We start from the raw sequence: 20,680 nt of genomic DNA, 5'->3' as shown, positions 1-20,680 counted from the left end.
AAACATACCTCTCCATGCGTCCCGGTGTGTCAATCAAGTGCATAAATAAAGATTATGCTACAGCATGGCAAAAGCAGCATTAAGGTTCCAAGGGAAGTAATAATGGAGTAACATACGAACATTGTCTGACATTGTGCAGGAAAAATAAAAGACGTTTTCATGAGAGTACCACTAAGAAATATAAGAACTAAGATACTATCCCATATATGATCTGGTAGCATGTAACAGGAACAAGTATTGCATGCTTCTGTACAGCACAGGGAAACCCTTACAGTATAGATAACACCAAGACATCTTTCTGACTTCATTGCTCCTTATACTCATTTAACCAATCAAACAAAATCTGCTTCAGGTTATACAGAGAGAGCTTATTTTTCTCTGCCCTGCTTCCCTTCCAGCACTACAAACCAGTTTACACAGAAGCCGATTGCTTCAACAGCTGGAAAATTGCTCTGGCTGGGGACTACTTACACTGGTGTTGCTCGACATTCGAGTGGGCACAACAGGACCAAAGCACGGAGGCACCTTTGCATGGCAGCTATTCTCAGGATAACACACCACCACAAGTGCAATGTGACAACAGGTGAAAGTGCAGGGATCCTGCCTGATGTTACTGGCAGAGCTCATCTGGGTCATTCGTGGTCAGGAAAAATCTCTTCTAATGCAAGCAGGGCCAGATGTGATAGCAGAGTGAGGCAAGAAATGCATGGCATTTTGACTGGCTGAAATAGTTTCTTTCGGGCTTGTGTTCCTGAAATGGGTTGTTAAAAATATGATTTCCCACAGTAGTTCCAGGCATTCAGGTGTAGGTTGTCTTGGAAGTCTTATTTTCAGAGAATATGTTATTGAATTTATTTTTTAGTAAGATTTTTTTTTTTCTTCTCAAATCTGCACAAGGGCATCACAAAACTGTTACTGTGAGCAGCAGATTTCTTATCCCCCCACCCTTCCTCCTAATTTCTAAGCTCATACAATATATGTAAATTTAAAACACTTCAAGATACTTATTTCTTAAATTTTGGCATCCTCTACTGTAACATCTAACAAATGCACAATATCCTCCTATGTCACTTACCCTCCTTCTACTCTAACACCAAAAATAATGTAAAAGAACCTAGCAAAATTATAACTAGCTATGCACAGCTAGGACAGTAATGTGAAAGCCTCCAGCTAGGATATTTTTTTAAATCAGATGACTATTATTATTATTTTTTTGAATAACCTGAAATATTTTACTGTTTCCTCAAGTGAAGAGGTTTCTGCCAAAAACTGAAAGGCACCTATAAAAGCAAGGCAAAATCACTACAGCCACAGGACAAAAGTTTCAAAAGCCATTAAATCTCATTTCCCTTCAGCTCTTCCAAGAATTTGATAGAATTGTACCTTTGTCTGTTTGGTTGTTCTTAAATCACAGATTGCCTACAGTGCTTCAGTTGCATTTGGATAGGGATAAATATGTACAAGACCATTTCTGTGTCAGCTATCTTGCTCATGACACTCGGTTGGAAAAACTACCTCCTACAGCTAGGATAAACTCCATTCAGCTGGGATCAAGATAAGCAACAATCAGAGGACTGTCACAGCAAAGTCAGTATTCTGATAAAGGGAGATGGTACTCTGGGAACCAGAAGCTGGGGAAGTGCATACGTAGCCGTGATCCTGCAGATGAATTTGGAATTCAATGGCAAGAGAAGTCAGCAACCAGTGATTGTACACAGGGGAGACAACAGCTCATCTTCCTCTACTGAGCATATGCAGCCTAGAGGTGTTCCCCAAGGGAACATCTTGACTGAGAATTCCCAGATCTCTCCTTCAAATAGGCAATAGATGATTCCAATAAATACAAAACATATGTAAGTGCACTTACCCCTTACAGGTCTGCTCATCCATTAACATCCAGGAATTCATTTTCAACAGGCTTTTGAAGTAGTTATCTATAATTTCCTTCCACACAATATGTGTTTACTTTGCAAAATCAAATTCATGCTTAGAACTCAGAGCAAAACACAGAGGGCCCATGGAAAAAACCTAAATGTGTACATTATAGAGAAACAATGGAAAGCAGTTCCACAAGTAAGTGTTACAATGGTCTATTTTGTGTACTGATTGCTTAGAGCTACATGAACGTTATAACCAAAGCTCTGTATTCTTACTGCTTTTGTCAAGAGAAGAGGAAATAAACATAGTTTACTGCTAGAAGAATAAAGGCAGGGCCATAAATACTTATCATGCATCATAGTTACAAAAAAATCCTTCTTAAGAGTAGATTATGATCTTTCTTATAGCTCAGTAATGCAAAAAGGCTAAGTATTCCTCAAATCCACTTTTCTTCTGGGCAATTTAGAGGTTTGCCATTGCCAATTACAATCACAAGTTGAACACATGCCGGAGGACAGGAGGAAGCTACAGTAAAGAGAAATCTCAGCTGCAGTTTTGCTGAAATCTGGTCAGGAATGGGGGAATAAATTAGAATTTGTCAACTCAACTGTGGAGTGTGCTTTCATTATCCTGTTCAAGCCACCCGGTTTTCACAACCTCTGCTGTAAAACATTTTGATCAAAACTATGGTTTTGGTCGATGCAGTACTGAATAGGTCTTTCAGTGCCATTCCCTATTAGAGGAGGATTTTGTTAGCAATTGGCTGAGCAAATTCCCACTCACAATAACAGCTGTGAACCCTGCTGAGGGCATCTGTTGGGTAGTTAATACTTGTTGGGAAGTATCTCACTTTAAGTGTGTTTTGTTTACAAAAGGAATTCCTATGCTTTTTAACACAGTGTTAAAGATATTGCACCTCCTGTTTGTTTACATATGATGTTCGATCCATGTTGTCTTCGTTCACTCATACTGATTTTCCTCCCTACAGGGGGCTAACATATCGAAGGGCTTTTTTGATTGCCTTCAAGTTTCAATTGAGTTATAATAATAACAGCCTAGATACAGAAAGGTTATTAAATGAAGTGTTGTAAAAGGCTGCTGGCCGAGTTCTTTCCTTTCTAGCGTGCAAAAATAAGGAGAAACTCCATAGTAGCTAAAATTCAAATGGAAGTCAGAGTAAGCAGGACCTACAGTATCTTCCGCAGCAGTAGCAAGAGCAGAACAGCCACCTCTCCTCCTGTGGCTATCACTTTTTAAGGAGTACTGTCTGTCCAGACTCCACATACTCCACGCTAAATTCCTTTGTCCTGCAGGGGAGCCACATGAATTCCTCTGGACATGTGAAGGGATGCTAGTGTGAAACAGATGCAAGCCTCTTTCAAGTTATCTTGCCAATATAAAACCCAAGAATACAAAGCTCTGCAAAAGTTGGAAAAGGTGTCATGTTAGAGTATCTTTGTTAACAGCACATCTCCAAAGCCTCTAAGAAAGTCTATAGTGTCATTGATACAGTAAGCCCTTCCCCAGGCCTGACTCACTGTCATTCACACAGTAAATATGCAAAGGTGGATCAGGCACAAACATCCCCAACCTCCAGCGATGAAGGAACCCTCCAGTGTAACCTGTACAAGCAAGGCAGAGGTGCACATCAGTGTAGGGATGGAGGATGATCCCAGCAAATTACTGCCTAGCTCACCAGCAGATGAGGTCGGTTCTTCCTCAAAGTAATCTGAACGCCTTGAGACAGGCAATAAGGGTGCAGAGGAGTACGGAGACTATACTGCTCAGGCCTACTAACATGCAGAAATAGGAATAAAAGCAGTATGTGGGGAAATCATCTCCTCTTCATCTACAGAAGTTGATCCTCATGACTAATAGCTGTTTAAATACATGTGTGAATGTTAAAATTCTTGCTTAAATACCTGCAGAACTGGTGACCAGTCTGAAAAGGTTCCTGGTGCAGAATTCCCTCTTGCAGACATGTATTAAAAGGAGACTGAAAACTGTTTAAGTTCACACTTGCAGGCACAAGGTAGGAGGACATTTATAATAGTGGCTGGCTCAAGCAGATACTGCTCATCAAGATAATACACACTTCCTATGTACATACAAAAGCAATGGCATGTTTTTGGACAACCATTCAGAAATTTTAGGAAGAAAACAGGATGTACCACACAGCTGAATTCCGATGGTATGTGTCAGCAAGCTCAGTCTGAACATAAAAACACTGTTGTAAACACTCGCATTCATGGAAGAGTGCTACAGATTTAATGTTAAGTATGAAATGATTTAATTTTGTCTTCCATTTGCAAGCTAATACCTTCTGTAGTAAAATGTCTTCCAGCAGTTACATGAACACATAAGTTTAGAACAGCATCAAAAGAAACCGATATAATAATTAACAGTACTTCTTTTTTGCAGGATCTCTCCTTTTCCCTGTGTTCTTCCATCAAACTACATAGGAAATCTAGCAGATGTTTAGCTCACATGCTTATTTAAACAGGGTCCAGATAGGTCAGTATTGTTATATGTGTTACTTTGGTGAAGGCGTATTTCCTGTTCACATCTTGCCCCTCCATCCTATCCCAATTCTGAAACTGTTTTCCAAATGTTTTCAAAGAGGCATGATTACCATTTCAGAAATACATATCTGACATAGCAGCTCACAAAAGTAAACATTTATTTAATAGCAAATAAAACTAAGGTCCTTCTGGGTGTAACTTGCAAATCCAAGGCCTAAATCTGTGTTTATGTAAACTGATCTGGTGCTCCAGATTTATTCCTAACATATACTAACATGAAATGGCAACAGAATGAGATTCTTATGAAATAATTTATTCACCTTCACACTGGACACGTTACCATTCTGATCTAAGAGCCAAGGACTGTGATGGTACTTAAGCTTACTTTGTACTGAAATCCACAATAGATTAAAGCTTTCTACTGAAAGATGTCATATTACAATACTGAAATTCCGTGTTGATGTCGTTACCTGTCAACCACTGTGATATGGTAGCGCTACCCCTTTACAGTGCTGTGGCTGAGTGACATGAATGAACAGAAAGCAGACTTTCCTGGTATACATAGTTTTGCAGTGACTGAACCTCAAATGCAGGGTCAGTCACCTGAATCAGACTTACGCAGTCTTCAAAATAAAGTGCTAGCTGAAACTAGACCTTTGCTGTATATTGAAAATACTCTACGAAAGCAGGCACTCCATAGAATTGACTCCACTTCTGAAAGGCTTGTATCTGTGTGTAGGATCTAAAATTTGCTATCACACTAACCTCACAGTATTAATGCGGAGGATTAATATATGTACACTATAAATCTGTACACATGGATAAGATTGTATTACAGTAACACTATCACTTTCATACTGCTAGTTTAATTTCTGTTTTTTTCCACTTTTTCTGCCTAATGTCAAAGATGTGATGTATAGATGAAGGATGACCAACTCTTAATTTTTTGCTTTCTACTGAATCTTATACATATGGTTGTGAGCTCACAATATACAAGACAAAAAGGTCTGAAGAAAACATCATCAATGTTTCAGAAGAACTGCACACTGGTGACTTTCCTTAAATGATTCAAAGTAATTACCACTTATTGAGGAAAAATAGAAAATTAAAGCAAATCATCAACAAAAATATCACAGGACTAAACTAAAAATACAAACTAAGAGCATCTTGCCAAAACCACATAAAATGAAGAAAGGCTTTGGCTAGTATGCAAGAACAGTGACATCTTGTGGGGGTTTTACAGAAGTGAGTTTACAGAAGGACAGAGCAAACTAATCTGCAATGTTGTGTCATTAAAAGAAACACTACTGCAGTAGCTTATTTAATACATATACCATTAATAATATTTGGTAGAAATTAGGCTTTATTGCTTTTATAATGAGGAATGAAATTTTTTTAAAAAGGCAGATAAATAGCTAGTAAGAAAAACTTTCAGAACAAAAATTGAAGGAGTGGAGTCCAAATAGCTCTGCAGCAGTTTCCTCTGCTCTCCCAGGAAGTAGTTATATTTATCACTTAAATATTTCTCATCCGATATAATAATGACATCAGGGCAAAGTTATAAGAGACTAAACAAGGAATTATGTTGCACAGGCATACAGTCAAACATAAAAATGACATCCATATTACGTGTTTTTTTTAAAACACATACATAAATATTTAATAAATAAAGCATGGATAATTATGCTGTTCTTTTCCACTGATTAACAGACTATGCCAAATTCCTTATACGTACTTCTTGAGAAAGCAAAGTTATATTACAGTGGAAAACTAAAATAACATATCCTACTTTCCAGTACAGTATGCAGTATTTGGACCCTTCAGATTGTATCAGAATATATGAGTTTCTGGAACAAATCTTCAACTGCTGTAAAGTGTCATAACTCAGCCAAGATATTCAACTCTGACAGTTTACAACAAGCAAAAATGTTTTGATTTTTTTTTTTTTTTAAAACAAGTTTGCACCCAAACTAAGTTATAAAAACATTTACAACCTGGAAGATGATAGATTTTCCTACCATAATGTTCATGTGTTCATCTTATTTTCTTTTACCTGAGTAACCTAAGTAAACAGATTACAAGGCAATTTAAACATATTAGCTAATACAAGGTTTACTGGACTTCTCATATATAGAAATGTACTTTGACACTATTTGCAGTTTTACAAATACAAAATGAATAAGAATTTGAAAACATGTTTACTGAGCAGCCATGTCTTTGATATCTGTACAGATCAACAGGTGCAGTGAAGTTATGTACAGAATCTATCATTTAATTTTTAAACAGCTTTTGTGCCACCTGAATGTAATGTGCATTTAAAGAACTGCTGTCAGCATCACAGATCTGTAATTCACTGGTGCCAGAAATGGAGAGTACAGAACAGGACAACAGCTCCTAAAATAATACTGTGCTATGCAGACATCTGTACATAATTCAAATAGTGCATATTACTCAATGTCTGATGAGGAATAATAGCTGCTAATACAGACACGGGCATTTACAGGTATTAGGTTTGTTATAATAAGTATGGTTGAATGAACTTTTCCATATATAAACATTAAAGGAAAGCACTTGAATTAGGAAGTTATGTAATAATTAAAGAAGGGAAGTTATGTAATAAATAATGAAACTTTCAATTCAACTTGCAGATTAGTACAGTAGGAAAAAAATCCTTTACAGTAGCAATGAAACCATTCAGAAGCACTGTCAAATCAACGGGAATTCAGTTTTATTTTATAATCATACCAACTGAACATAAAAAAAAAAATCAACATGAAAAAATTAGTTTATATCTGATATTCTTGTTAGTATACTTCTGTGTTATTGTACCTGTCGGATGTTTCCTCCTCTTTTTGTGCTCTATTCACTCTATCACTTTTATTATTTTTTTTAAAATTCTTTAGTCCAACCAACATAAATCCATAGACACTAAAGCACAGTGAATGTGCAATTTGCAGACTGGTGTGAGTGAAAAACCATAGGAATATAATTACTTTTATGAGGTAAGCTTGGAGTAACTTGGAGGAGAAAATTTGCGCTTCAAGTACTTGATAATGTAAAGTGGAAGACAGCTTACAACAGTGATTGCTGACACTTTCCACAGGAAGGTCACAGTTGTGATAAAGGCAACATCTGCAGAAACAAAAAGGGAAAATAAGTAATGGGAGCTAGTAACACAGAAACTGGAACTTCCACAGTGCAAAGTCAATACAACTCTCAATTGCATGCTTATGCCATTGTTCAAGACCATGCAAAAAAAAAAAAAAAAAAAAAAAAAAAAAAAAAAAAAAAAGGCAACAAAACAACATAAAGTTAACCTCAACATTTTGATTTTGCCTACTATTTTCTTCAGCCAGGAATTTTAGAATTCCTTTATGGTCCTTACATTGTTTTGCAGCACAAAATAATTTTAGGGGAAACAGAATCTCAGTTTAAAAGCTTTCTCATAATAAAAAGCTAAGCCAGCTTATTTTTCTAGTAAGAATAACTTTTTGCACACTATAATACAAGTTCCCAATCACAAATTCTGCTAACATTTTGGATCTTTTATTCCATATTCAGCTTATTTTTCCCTGAAACAGTCACGACAACTAGACTGAATGATTCTTAAAACCTTAGAATTAAACTAGAGCCCCCCAAAATTTAAAGGGAAAATAACATAGTGATATTGCCACAAGCCACAGTGGAAAAACTATCTTTTGTGACAAATATTAACAAGAATGGTGACATTACTAGTCTTACTAGTAATAGACTTACTAGTGACATTTTTTGACTACATTTGTGACAGTCAGGTCATACTTAATTATCATGGAAAGATCCCAGAACCCAGGTAACCTGAAGAATTGTGTTTTTTTGCTTTTTTCCATTATTTACAAATGTGTATATTAAATAATTTACTACTCCTTAATGAATCGTTAAAGACTTTAAAAAAAAATTCAAGGAAAGTTGAAATTCACCTACCTAAGAAAGCTCCAAAAGACACTCTGCCTATACCTGTTTCACAAAGAGGGAGAATGAAAATGAAAAGATTTACAGAAAATAAACAAGTTGTGTGAAAAAAACAAAAACAAAAAAAGAGGTTAGCTACACAGAACAGAAATGAAAAATATGTTAGTAGCAGTAACTGGAATATTATTGCCTTTCACATGACAATCAGAATATTTTAAACAGTAATTAAACCAAAACAGTTTGAAAATACAAAGATTTTATATTTGGTCATGTTTTAAGGTTGTAAGTATGCAGTTTTGTTACATTTGACTTCAAGGTATAATTTACTGTATAAACAACTTGATTGGAACTGTTCTAATGTGAATGAAAATTCACTTCAGAAAATGTAGTAAAGAAATGCTTTACTGCTCCAACTTTACTCATTAAAAATATTTTGTATCTTAAATTTCAACATATAAACTTGTTATACAGTTTTAGCCTAAGCCTGCTTAGACATACTAAAAGCCTATGTAATATATCAGAGACGTGTCTAATAAGGCCATTGTGTGCAATTAACTCAGAAATCTAAAAACTGATTTACTTCCATGAGTTAGAGCTGTAGAGCAGTATCAAATATTTTCATCTTTTTGAGTGCCCTGTCATAATTTCTCTAGGAGGAGATGATGCTTAGAAGTAACATCATTGAAAGAAACAGTCTACTTGCTGAAGTCAAGCAGTACTGGACTGGATTGTTCTTCCCTGATATATGGAAGTTGTTTATACCTTGAACTGTAAACCATCACTTAGGTCTATACTACCTTACATGCATAAAAAATGGCTCCCTCCCTCCAGTTATAATTTGACAGATTAAATAACAGTAAAGCATTAAACAGAAGTGAGACTAACAGAAATGCATTTTCTCAGATTAACTGATGTATAGCACAGTGTAAAATACATCTTTACAAAAGCCCATGAAATTGCAGCCTTTTCAGTACCCCCCCAATGATGAAAAATACAGAAGTCCCCAGGCATGTGACCATTTATGTACTCAGTTGCTTGGACTTGTCCAACAAATACATGAGGACAGTAAAGCACTCCCCTTTATGCAAAGGTTTGCAAGAAACAAGGTCCCTGCAGTTTGTATACATCTGTGAACACCACACTTGAAGGTGTTTCTCCCTGAACAACACCTACAAAGGATGGAAGGACTGTCTGTCACCAGTACTAAATTCTTACAAAGGTGAAGCAGCAAGTTCTGCTTCATGAAGTTCCTGGAAGTTTGATCTAAAGAGCCACTAACTGTATCTGTTCTTGCTTGTTCCTTTCATTTGTAATATGGCTGTGGAGATTCAGGACTCAAACCAATAATCTCTATTAAAGAGTCTCAGCATCAGTGTCAGAGAACAGAAAAAGGTACTCTGGTAAACCTGAAATAATGTGCAACATGAGTACCAAGAGCCCAGCAGGGTTGTTTCTTCATTAAATTATGACTGCTGAGAAATCTGGGAAGTAACAGAACACCTGGGACAGGCAGTAAAGCAGTTACTGATTAAAAAAAATAAATTGTATTATACAAGGATACTACCCAAATGTTGAACATCTGGGACATGAGAGAGTGAAAGCAGAACTATGAGACTTCTAGAAACTACCGTATAATATTTAATTCTGCTATGAGAAGTGACAATTGAAGAAGGGCAACTCTATTTGTCAGCTCCTGGAAAATGGAGAGAGGAAGAGCTAGATTCTACCCCTTGTGAGGCATTATCAAAATTGTTATATGTATTTCTGTAAAAGTTACATTTGTAAAAATCACATTAAGACTGAGATAGCTTTTACTGAAGAATAATTTGACATGAAAAGAAATCTGTATTATTTTGATGCTCAGATCCTTGACTGTTGAGATTTGCAGTTAAAATGTGTTCTTTCATCTTGTGAACTGTGAACAATCATAACCTTAAGACACAGTATAGTATACTGCAATTTAATGCAAAGCAAGCTTAATATAAGTTTACTATAATTATGAAACAATGATTCTTATATAGATTATCTATCCTAATAGTCTTTTGCCTCACTGAGAAATACTTCAGCTCTTTTAAGCTTGTGGGTTACATCTAATGAGATCCACTTGGTCTGGCATACTAAGTAATTCACCAACTCAGTGAAAGACGCTAATATTTTTAAAATGCTATTTGCAGCATAGTGCAAATCCAAAGCCAATTTAAGGTATGCAGTTCGGACTGTGAAGATCAGATCAAGGATGGGAGAAGCATGCATGCTCTGAGTAAAGTTTATGATCTAGATGAATCATACTAACAGGAAAAAAGATTGTCAAACTGTAGAAGAAAAGGGTAAGAGAATATTTTAAACCCTACATTATTTAAATTTAATTTCAACTCAGTTATATTTCTTATGGAGAAAGCTGTATTGCACAATGTATAACATTGTCTACTCTTAATTTAAAAAAAAGAGAAAAAAAAATTAAAAATATAAAGCACAGTTCTTTGCTAAAATACTTTTACTCACCAAAGTATTCATTTAGAAATGCAAGAGAGGCCACATAGCAGCCAAGACTGAGGAATTCAGCCACCACCATTAACCAGTGCCATGTTCGTATGGTCAGTGCAACCATCAACAGCTCAGTCAAGATTAGGGCAGTGAAGGAAATGGCAACGACATGTACAAATTCAGATTCAAAAAGCAGCAGGGCTCCATACATCAGAATACCACCTAGGAAAGGCACACAAAGTTAACAATACACTCTGCAATAAAATTTCAGCGTACCAGTTTTTACAACTGCACACTGAACATTTGATTTCTTATTATGAAAACTTGCCCAGTAATTTTTTTATAAGGTAATACTGATCTTTCTAAAAGAAGTGATATTTACTGTACTTTTTGCATTTGATATAAAACAACCAAAGTAAAGCTGTGAAGAAATAAAACTATTAGAAAATTAAACACCTCTTAGTGCCGTGTATCTGATGAACTGTTAATTAACCCAATTTTGTCAAATGCTACAAATAAATGAGATACTGTTGAAAGTGTAATTACTTTTAACTGATTACATAATTCAGATTTTTTTGACAGTACTTCTGTCATTCCATGAAAGAAGACTACTGTGTAAATAAATGCAATGTGATAAGCACTCATTAAAATTTTTCTGGATTAGCATTTAATTAAAAAGATGTCCTTTTTTAGGTGACATGCATCAATAAATATACCAATCCACACCGTGTTTCGAATAGGCCTGGCACACTACCGGAATATCGATTTACGAGATAAACAGAAAGCAATATATATAACTGCTGATGAAATGTTAAGCTTTGGGAATTCAACCTGCAGCTGAAAAACAATATTGCTAATAGCAGACAAAAAATTCTCAGTTCAGTAAAATTAGGATTCTCTCCTACCTTGGTAAATACTGATTAAAACCCAGATGAGGAAAGTCTTAAATGACAAAGATCTTCCCTAAGGAAAACATGTGAGAAGACAGTTAAACACAAGTTGTTTTTTGTTTTTGTTTTTAAATCCAAACTCCTAAAATCTACTCAGTTCATATATTTTTAATAGTTAATAACTACAGAGACGTTTTACAAGTAAAATAAGCAGTCTTTGAAGTGATATAGGCCAGAAAGCTTCTACTTGTTTTTATGATTCTTAATTGCAAACTTGTATAGAAATTACACAAAGTCTAAATTTGGGCATATAGGACAAGTAAGGCCTTAAACAGCAAAGATACTTTAGCTTGTAATGCTCTGGCTGGTTGTCAGAGGGATAATTACAGTAAAAACAGTTTATTTTTTATTTAAAATGCTTTTATGTCTGCTTTGTAAAACACAGTCTTAAAGAAAAACAGCATTTTGTACCCACTGATCTAAACCTCAAAACCATCATTCCTAGTCACTTCTAAATGTTGGATAAACTGTCTATTTGCATTCATACAATAAACATGACTCCTCTAAGTTTTCAGCAAGGAACTATTACCTAATACATTTTACTTCATCCTGTGATTGTGAATGTTACAGATTGAAACATATACATAATTCAAAGAATAAATGCTGTACATCTGCATATGATTCTTTCATTCTCTGAGGGTACTGATGAAATATGTTAGAAATGTGGAGTTGAAAATATACACATTTAAAAGGATAAAACGGCAAACAAAGCAGCCATTGTGATCACTCTAGAACAGGCAAGAATCAACATTTACAAAGAAATGTGCTTAGTTACAGTAGAAAGCGATGAGTTAACTCTATTACTTCAGTAGATGCTAAAACATATTCTTAGATCGACAGAGTTCATGGCAAGGTGCTAAGGACATTTTCATTCAGTATACAGTCTAGAATGTTGGTGACAGACTGAACATACAGGAAGAAATATTGTATCAGCACAAAGAAACATTAGATTTTTTCTTTTTCCTTATGAGTGGCTACTCACTGTCCTTTGAGCACTGGACATTGCTTTCCACCTTTGACCATAGCTCCCAGATAGCAAGATTTGTGAAATAAGAATGAACCTGAGTTTTGGTTCACCTTTATGGACTTCTGAGTCTCCAGGGAATGCTGCACAACAGGCTGTGAATCATTTTCAGATGAAAGCAGGGAGGCCTTGTACTTCCTTTCCAATTTTCACCAGCTTTTCTAGCTATAACTCCATAGGAGCCACAGTAATACTGAATCAGTGTGCCCTCCAGGGTATGTGGCCACACCTGTCTCTTCGAACCTTGCTAACTTTTTCTTCTTCTTGCACTGGTACACGAGTCTGTCAATGACTTGTGCCAATATATCTGATTCTTTTAAAAATCTAAAAAGCATTCTCATCATTAGCATACCCCAGAAAAGAAACCAATTCCCAGGAATACAATTAAGTCCATGTCAAGATGTGTTTGAACAATACTGAGTAGCATTGGTAGAGATTTGCATTTAGAGTCCATAATTTGAAAAATGATGTGCAGAAATATGTAGGCTTCATAGTGTCAAAACTAAGGCAGCATGATCATAATTGTTGTAATAAACACTCACATTACCTGATAATAGTGAATTCAAATATAGCACATAAATAACTTTTTGTACTACTCATCCATTATCATTCACTGATCACCATCTGCCCCACATAATGCACTGAACTGTACTTTCCAGTCCTTGACATTCTTTTTTTTTTTTTTCTTTTCTTCCAAATAGAATTATTTGGATTCTACTTATTTAATATTCATAGAGGTGCAACATAAGCTAGGAAAGCCAGTGATTCAGCATCTCCAAGAACTGTCATATAAACCTAAACAAAAGATTTAGCCTGCATTCATCTACCCATCCTGGGCAGTTTTTGAGTACAGGTTAACTTTTGTTTTTGGAAATAAGATACTTCCAAGTTCCATCAACAGGTTTCCACAGGCAAGCTTACAACTGCCTTTAGCAGGTGTAAGAGCATGCTTTTATGAGATTAATTATAGGCTGAAATCTCACATAGAAACTTTAAAGGTTCTGAAGAGGAAAGAGAATCAAGAGCTCCAAGTTCTCCCAGACTAACATAGCATATTTTGTACAATTAAAAAGACAAAGCCTCTGAAAAGTCTGGACCCTCATTGAGTAGAGTCTGCTTTTCAAAGAAGACATTTCTAAAAGAATCTATCCTAAAAAGACTATCTACTTATGCCTTGGATCATAACTTTTCTAGCTGACAGTTTAAGATGGAGTGGAAGTACTTTTCAAAAAAATTATGGAAACTTGAGATTTGTTTCACTTTGATGGGTAAAGAATTATACGCTTTCATTGTTTGCAGATAAGTGCACAGAGAACAGTATCTACAGATGGTTCAGTTAAGATAAATAAGTTATCAACATCTGCTATTAAAGAAAGTCAGCTTTTGGAGTGGTCAGTAGTAATTTCAGGGGGTTGGGTGGGGGAAAAAAAAACCCTACAAATTAATCTACCTGTTAAAAGGGAAAAGGAGCTTTGAAGAAGTAAGCATAAATAAAGCCAGACTGAGAGCAACTTTTACATCAACATACCTTCATGTTTGAATTATTTAGGTTCAACCATTGGTGACTTAACAAATGTACGAATAAAACTGAGTGATACATTTGGTACTGCAGATTATTTTCATAGTACAAAAGTCTGCATTACATTAGTTGTGCATCTGTCTTGCATGGAGTACCTTAAGAAAATGTAAGAATTCCCAGTTTGGTACACCAGAGATTTCAGCATTTGTTCATATCTGAGCACTGAGGACATCCATACCTTTGTGAGATCCTTATAAAGTTCTGGATATAGCAATGCCATTTCTGGCTTCACATCCTGATCCAGTACTAGAGAGAAAACTGGAAACATAGTATATATGGTTGCATACCTAAGTGAAAGGAAAGCACATAAACAGACACTTTAAAATCATATCATACAAAACTGAACTACTGAGTTCAATTATTCTTTTTATGTAAGGGGAATTAAACTGGTGATTCTACCCAGTACTGAGGCAGCTTACCAATACATCTTTACAGGTGCAGCCTGCTCTTGCACTTTTGAGAGCTGCCAGTTCATGAGAAGTTACAGAGCTTTTATAAATTCAAAAATAGTAAATACATTTCTTACTTCTATATGCATCACCCAAGCTTGTTGCCTGTTACTGTACAACCTGTGCACTTGCACTTTGGACAACTAGTTCAAAGACCTGACATTTGAATTCATGCACTCATGATGGTATGATTCCAGACATCATGGTATAGGTAGGTGGGTGAACAAAAGTCTTAATAGCTCTGTAAATGGCTTTGGATTCTAGTAGGCATGTGCCAGATGCATACTTTAGAATGTACTTTCCTAGAACTTAGCAGAACTATTTACAAACGTTTTGGAGAGGTCTACTGCTTGCCTCTGCAATCTGGTATAATCAGACTTTGATCTGATAATGATTTAAGTTGTTATTGTTTATAAGGAGTATAAAAAGAAGCTCTTAGGACAAAAGAGGCTGAGAGCAGGGACAAACCTGAATATATTCATATCCCTCAGCTGTATGACTGGCGGAACCGTATTACTAAAGCAGATTCTGTGACATAACCAGGGTGCTCCTAATCCTGCATACATTCACCTGAATGGAAATCTATGTGGCAGACTTCGATAGTGCGCTGAGGAAATTTCATAGTCAGCAGGTTCAGCTCCATTTTTAACAGAAGAATCTATGATTCTCACTGAGGCTTGCATGGCAATCTATGTAATAGCTGAAACTGGTTTGGGAGATATGGGAGATCCTCTATTGTTTTCGCACTGTGCATGAAAAAGGCTATATGGTATTTTCTTCTAAGGTTATGTAAATCCTCCTCTTCAGAGAGGTGATAATGAGGCTTCCCCCCTCACATAGTGCATTATTCAACCTAGTTTGACTTTTCTTTGTAGACTCATTCCAGGTCTCGGTAGCATACTAGTGATAAATGTATGAAAGATGTGGCAGACACAAACTACACGATGTTATTTAAGATTAGTTTGCTATATTTATTACCAGATATCATAACTGCTGGTTTTGACTTACCCTACCATTAGGAATCCTTGGTACAAGGGAACAGATGCAAAATAGAAGACTGATGAAAATACAGCCTACAAAAAGCAGATAATGAAACATATTTAATATAATTCTATAGACAAAACATTACAATAAAGAAAAAATAACAATAATTGTTGATAAAGTTTTTGTGACATTTCAAAGACAGACATAGTGTTTTTAATTATTTAGAAAACAAAGTTTTTACCTGCATAGTTGAAATAATAAGGCCTCGGTGCATGACAAATTGACCAAGTGCTGCTGATCTTTTGTAACTGTTTCGACCATGTACCATCAGCAGCCTACCTATGTGTTTAAACTGTGTGATAGAAAAGTCAGCTGCTAGGGAAGCTTGTTTTCCCTCCTGCAATAGAAAAAAACCATTATATATATGAAACCCAGTGTAAAAGATGTGTTTCAAATTTCAAAGTTCTAAGTGATAATTAATTTTAAACCCCAAGTTAGCTCCTGCTTCAGAAACCAACCTTGCAACAACACACAAAGGACAATTTTTTTGTGCATATTCTAAGATGCAGTGGCTCTAACAATTAAGTTTAATCAACTATCCTGCTTCTTTCGGGTAAATGCTACACAGAAGTAACTATAATGTTTTCTGCTTTTCATATTTAAAAAGATAAAGCAGAAGAGAAAGAAACAAGGAAAATATTAGTTCAAAGACTAAACATTTCTATCACCTTAGAGCACACTTTAATTAGAAATGATCAATTCACTACTGTTTAAGAATAAAGCTTCTAATCCCATTACTATACTAACATGTGGCACATAGTTGATAATAAAACTGTTAACATTACCTTGCCTTCAATTCCAATTCCACAGTCTGCTGCTTGGATCATGCTGACATCATTTCCTCCATCACCTGGAAAATGTCACTGCAATATTCAGCTCTTCAGAGGTTCTACTCCTCTGGCCTTACAGTATTTTAAAAACTTCTTATATACCTTTAAATTCTTATAATTAATCTATAGTTTATGATTAATTATTTCAGCAATCAAGACTTTTTCCTGTGGAATAAGGAAGATAATCATACCTTTCTCATGCAAGGGCATTTTCTGCTACAGCTACATAATACCTGGCCCTTGATAAAGGAGGCTCTTTGGTTTTGTTTCAACTATTTCTCAATGGTGCCATCTACTGCTTATTACAGATTTTAGCTACTGCAAATGAAGATCGTGCCAACAGTTACCTATTGCACATGTGCGTTTTCCAGTGTGGTGCTGTAACAGTTTCACAATATGAGCTTTTTGGGTGGGAGAACATCGGCAGCACACTACAGCAGGACACTGACAAGCCAACTCTACAAATTCATGCTCATAATACTTCAGACAAACCTAAGGAAAAAAATACGCTTGCATTTACTTATGATTAAGTACTACTACATGCAGTCTAACACAAAAACACAGTATAAAGATTTCTTTTATGAATTTTTGCTTGCACAACACCCATTTAGGAGAAAATCCATCACATTCTCCTGACTATGGCTTCATTAAACTGACATTCTCTTTCATTTAGAGAGCCAACATGCTTTGGGGTTAAGAGAAGAGACAATACTAAAGCACACTGCATACAAATTCCATTCTGTTACCATACAGGAGACCATAGAACCTATAACATTTGCCCGTGTAGCAGATATATCTTCTAATTAGCACCCAGTAAAAAGAAGTCGTATCTCTAAGGACAAATATTGGAAAAAGAGTTTAAGATCATGAAGACACTGATACTTTATAAGCATATAGGTAAATGTAATTTGACAGAAACCAAGTTCTTACCTCTAGGGAGTCCCCAGATACCACCAAGGCACAATCATGCTTCCTCCTAAAGGCATTTAGTTCTAAGTGAGCCTCTCCTCGAGTAGTAACCTTTAATAAAAAAAGGTTTTGTTAAAATCTTAAAAAAACCCTGCGTAAATAAATCAGATTTTGAGAACTTATACCCAAAAGTCCTTCGTTCTTCAACAAGTGTTTTATCCCAGTGCAAGCCCAATACCCATGGGATGTGACTATAAGCCTCAGATCTTATGGAGCTATATTCAAGCTGACCTCTCCACCTTGGTAGGGCTACAGAAAAAAATAGACAAAAACCCAAGCAAACTCCAAACCTTTTATTTATTAACCAGTAAAATATATTCTTCGAATAATTCAAAATGTTCATATTAACATTTACTTCAGTTTAGGTAAGTAGACACAGATTTCAAAAGGCACATAAAAATACTCACTAGTACTAATCCTTTTGGACCCTGCATGAGTATGCAAGCAGGATCAGGTGGCATAATACAAAAGAACTGTATCATAGATTTTTTTTTTATTTACATAATTGTTTCAGAAAGGCCCAGCTGTGAAATGCAAAAAATGGTCAAAGGTTACCAAATAGATTTTGTGAGGTTTTGAGCTAGAACACAGAACATGAAAAATTTAAATTATGAACAGATTTTGAGGAGACTGGCAGTTTTGTTTTCTTTTTTCTCAGTAAAAGATCAATGCATTCTAGAGCTATCATGCAAGATAAAGTTCCAAGCACAGAATAACACATAAACACTGATTAAAATTATAATTTTGGCTCTGCCAGCACTTTAATTAAATAACTTTGAAAATATATGAGTCTTAATTACACTGAATGTGAAGTTTTGGCCCACTACCACCCAGAATTAGATACAGACCAAAGACCTTTCTCCCTCCAGTTGGGCTGTACGACACATAAAATCTGAGTTACATTAAAAAAGCAACTGCAAAAGAAAAACCCATACACAAGCCCCAGTTCAGAATTTTTTTTCCCCTTTCCCACAATTACAACACGTAAAGAGAAATCAAATCTCCCTGTCTGCCAACTGTGGAGAACCTTGGATTGAACTGGCCCATTACAACCTTTCTGCATTACAGAGATTAAGAGATGTCAGCACTTGGTGCACAGATGCGCAGTGATAGCCCTCTCTGTTCTACCTTTCACCCAACAGAGGTATTTTAAAAAAAATTTGTAAATACCTCTAGAACAATATATCAGTAAATTTCATTACAAACTAAAGAAGCTGAGACATCTAAGAATAAAAAGGAAGAGCATTAAAAACAAAATGCATATTTTTTGGAAGACAAAGTAGTAAATTTTTTATTTACTGATTTGTAAATAAAACAGAAGTGTTAGAGTGCTTAATATTTTCTTATATTAATCCAGTAGCTATTTCTTTACAACAAATACAGCCGCAGAAATAATTCTGTATAAATCCATTTTCTACCTAATTTAAAACTTGGTGTACTCTAAGTTAACACAGTTTTATGCTGATCTCTTATTACCAGTTGAGGTAATGAAAATAAAAATCTGACTCAACTCAATAGATTTTGTTCAGGAAGACTTAATTTGTGGTGTTACAACATGTAAAGGTCAACAAAAATTGATCTGAAGTTTTATCAGAAGCATTAATAATTTAATTGCAAATAGTAGTCTGCAGGGCCTAATTTGCCATTCTGATGCTTCAGAAGAAACTACATTTACATGTAAATTATATTCATATAATTATTTCTGTAGGTGCAAGTGTTTCATTTAGAACAAACACGGGCATATTATGTCTGATCACACAGCATCAATCAACGTCTGGAAAATCTATTTTTCTTTGGCTTCAGTAGAGTTGATGCTGTGCAAATATAACTAAAATGTATAGAAAAAGATAGTTTGTCTTTCTAACAATTATCTTAAACAGTCTGTTAATAACATGCAAGTATATATCATGATATAAAAAAAAAAATCAGCTTTTCTTATACTGATTGGAACTACATCTATACAGATGATGCTGGCATCACAGTTTAATTCAGGATTAATTCTGATTGAGTCTAGAGAGTTCTATTAATGTAAATGCTAGAACAGGCAAGAACCACATTCAGATAGCTTAAATTCCTGGACACACTTTCCTACTAGCTCAGCACCTCACACAGACCCCCCCCTCCATCATTATTCAGAGGTATCTTACTATGTCCATGGTATAAGTGAAGAGTGTAAAATGCATGTTGAACCTGGGTCACCAAAATATGGCTACAAACATTTCTGTAGCATATCAACAAATCTAGAAACAAACACACTTAAACAGAAGCAATGCTTTGTAATTCTACATCCTTGAACAACAATCTAAGTACTACTCTCTTGACTATTATTACACTCAGCACCCATGGATTTTCAAAAGGCAGCCAACTACTAAACAAATAAAGCAACATTGTTACTAGCTGTCCTTTCATGAACCAACAAACTTTAATTATACTTACAGGTCTGAAAATGTGAACATCTTGAGTCCTAGACACTAAGTGTGAACTTTTCGCAATGCAAGTTGCTGTCTCCAGTTTATCTCCTGTTAACATCCATATCTGCAACACAATGTAAAAGTTTACTCCATTGGACCGTGTCTGTTTTCCAAATCTAAATGACATCTTTCTTCAACCTTTTCCTGGTACCTTTTTGAGTTAGATTACAAGAATACACTGATATGTGCATTTTTAACTAAAATTAATGAGCGTTTTTTACTGCAATAACACAAAGCAGAAAAGAAATGTCTTTACTACAAACAGTTCCACTCCCCTTCCCTTCTCACAAGGCCCAAAGTTTGAATTTACATGAAGACAAGGTGAAATTCTGGGGAAATCCACTGGCATACCTGAACAGCAGGGAAAGCATAAAAGTCTTTCCGTATGGCCCTGATACTACCTTGATCAAAGGAGTGAGGCAACTACAAGAGAGAGAACATTTGTCAACAAAATGATGCAATGCAACAGTATGTGACCCTGGTGAGAACCTATCAGAAAGCAGCAGCCAAGCAATGAGACAGCATATCCTGG

General features: G+C 35.5%; 1 protein-coding gene across 1 annotated transcript in view; it reads right to left on the bottom strand.

Annotated features, from left to right (window-relative positions):
* Positions 1-6,041: 6,041 nt before the first annotated feature.
* The window catches only part of ATP9B (ATPase phospholipid transporting 9B (putative)), a 165,464-nt gene continuing 150,825 nt past the window's right edge, over positions 6,042-20,680 (bottom strand). The window contains exons 21-31 of the mRNA XM_026843584.1: positions 20,114-20,212; positions 17,639-17,728; positions 17,056-17,200; positions 16,664-16,728; positions 16,060-16,215; positions 15,843-15,907; positions 14,564-14,672; positions 11,738-11,795; positions 10,851-11,054; positions 8,361-8,393; positions 6,042-7,532 (exon numbers count right to left, since the gene is read on the bottom strand). Of these exons, the coding sequence (XP_026699385.1) occupies positions 7,396-7,532; positions 8,361-8,393; positions 10,851-11,054; positions 11,738-11,795; positions 14,564-14,672; positions 15,843-15,907; positions 16,060-16,215; positions 16,664-16,728; positions 17,056-17,200; positions 17,639-17,728; positions 20,114-20,212 (1,161 nt within the window). The 3' untranslated portion in view covers positions 6,042-7,395. The remainder of the gene's footprint in view (positions 7,533-8,360; positions 8,394-10,850; positions 11,055-11,737; positions 11,796-14,563; positions 14,673-15,842; positions 15,908-16,059; positions 16,216-16,663; positions 16,729-17,055; positions 17,201-17,638; positions 17,729-20,113; positions 20,213-20,680) is intronic.

The sequence above is a fragment of the Athene cunicularia genome (genome assembly GCF_003259725.1).
Source record: "Athene cunicularia isolate RWA chromosome 2 unlocalized genomic scaffold, athCun1 chr2_part1, whole genome shotgun sequence".
In the NCBI taxonomy this organism is placed as follows: domain Eukaryota; kingdom Metazoa; phylum Chordata; class Aves; order Strigiformes; family Strigidae; genus Athene; species Athene cunicularia.
The sequence above is the reverse complement of the archived record's forward strand: the minus strand, read 5'-3'. Positions and strand labels throughout refer to the sequence as shown.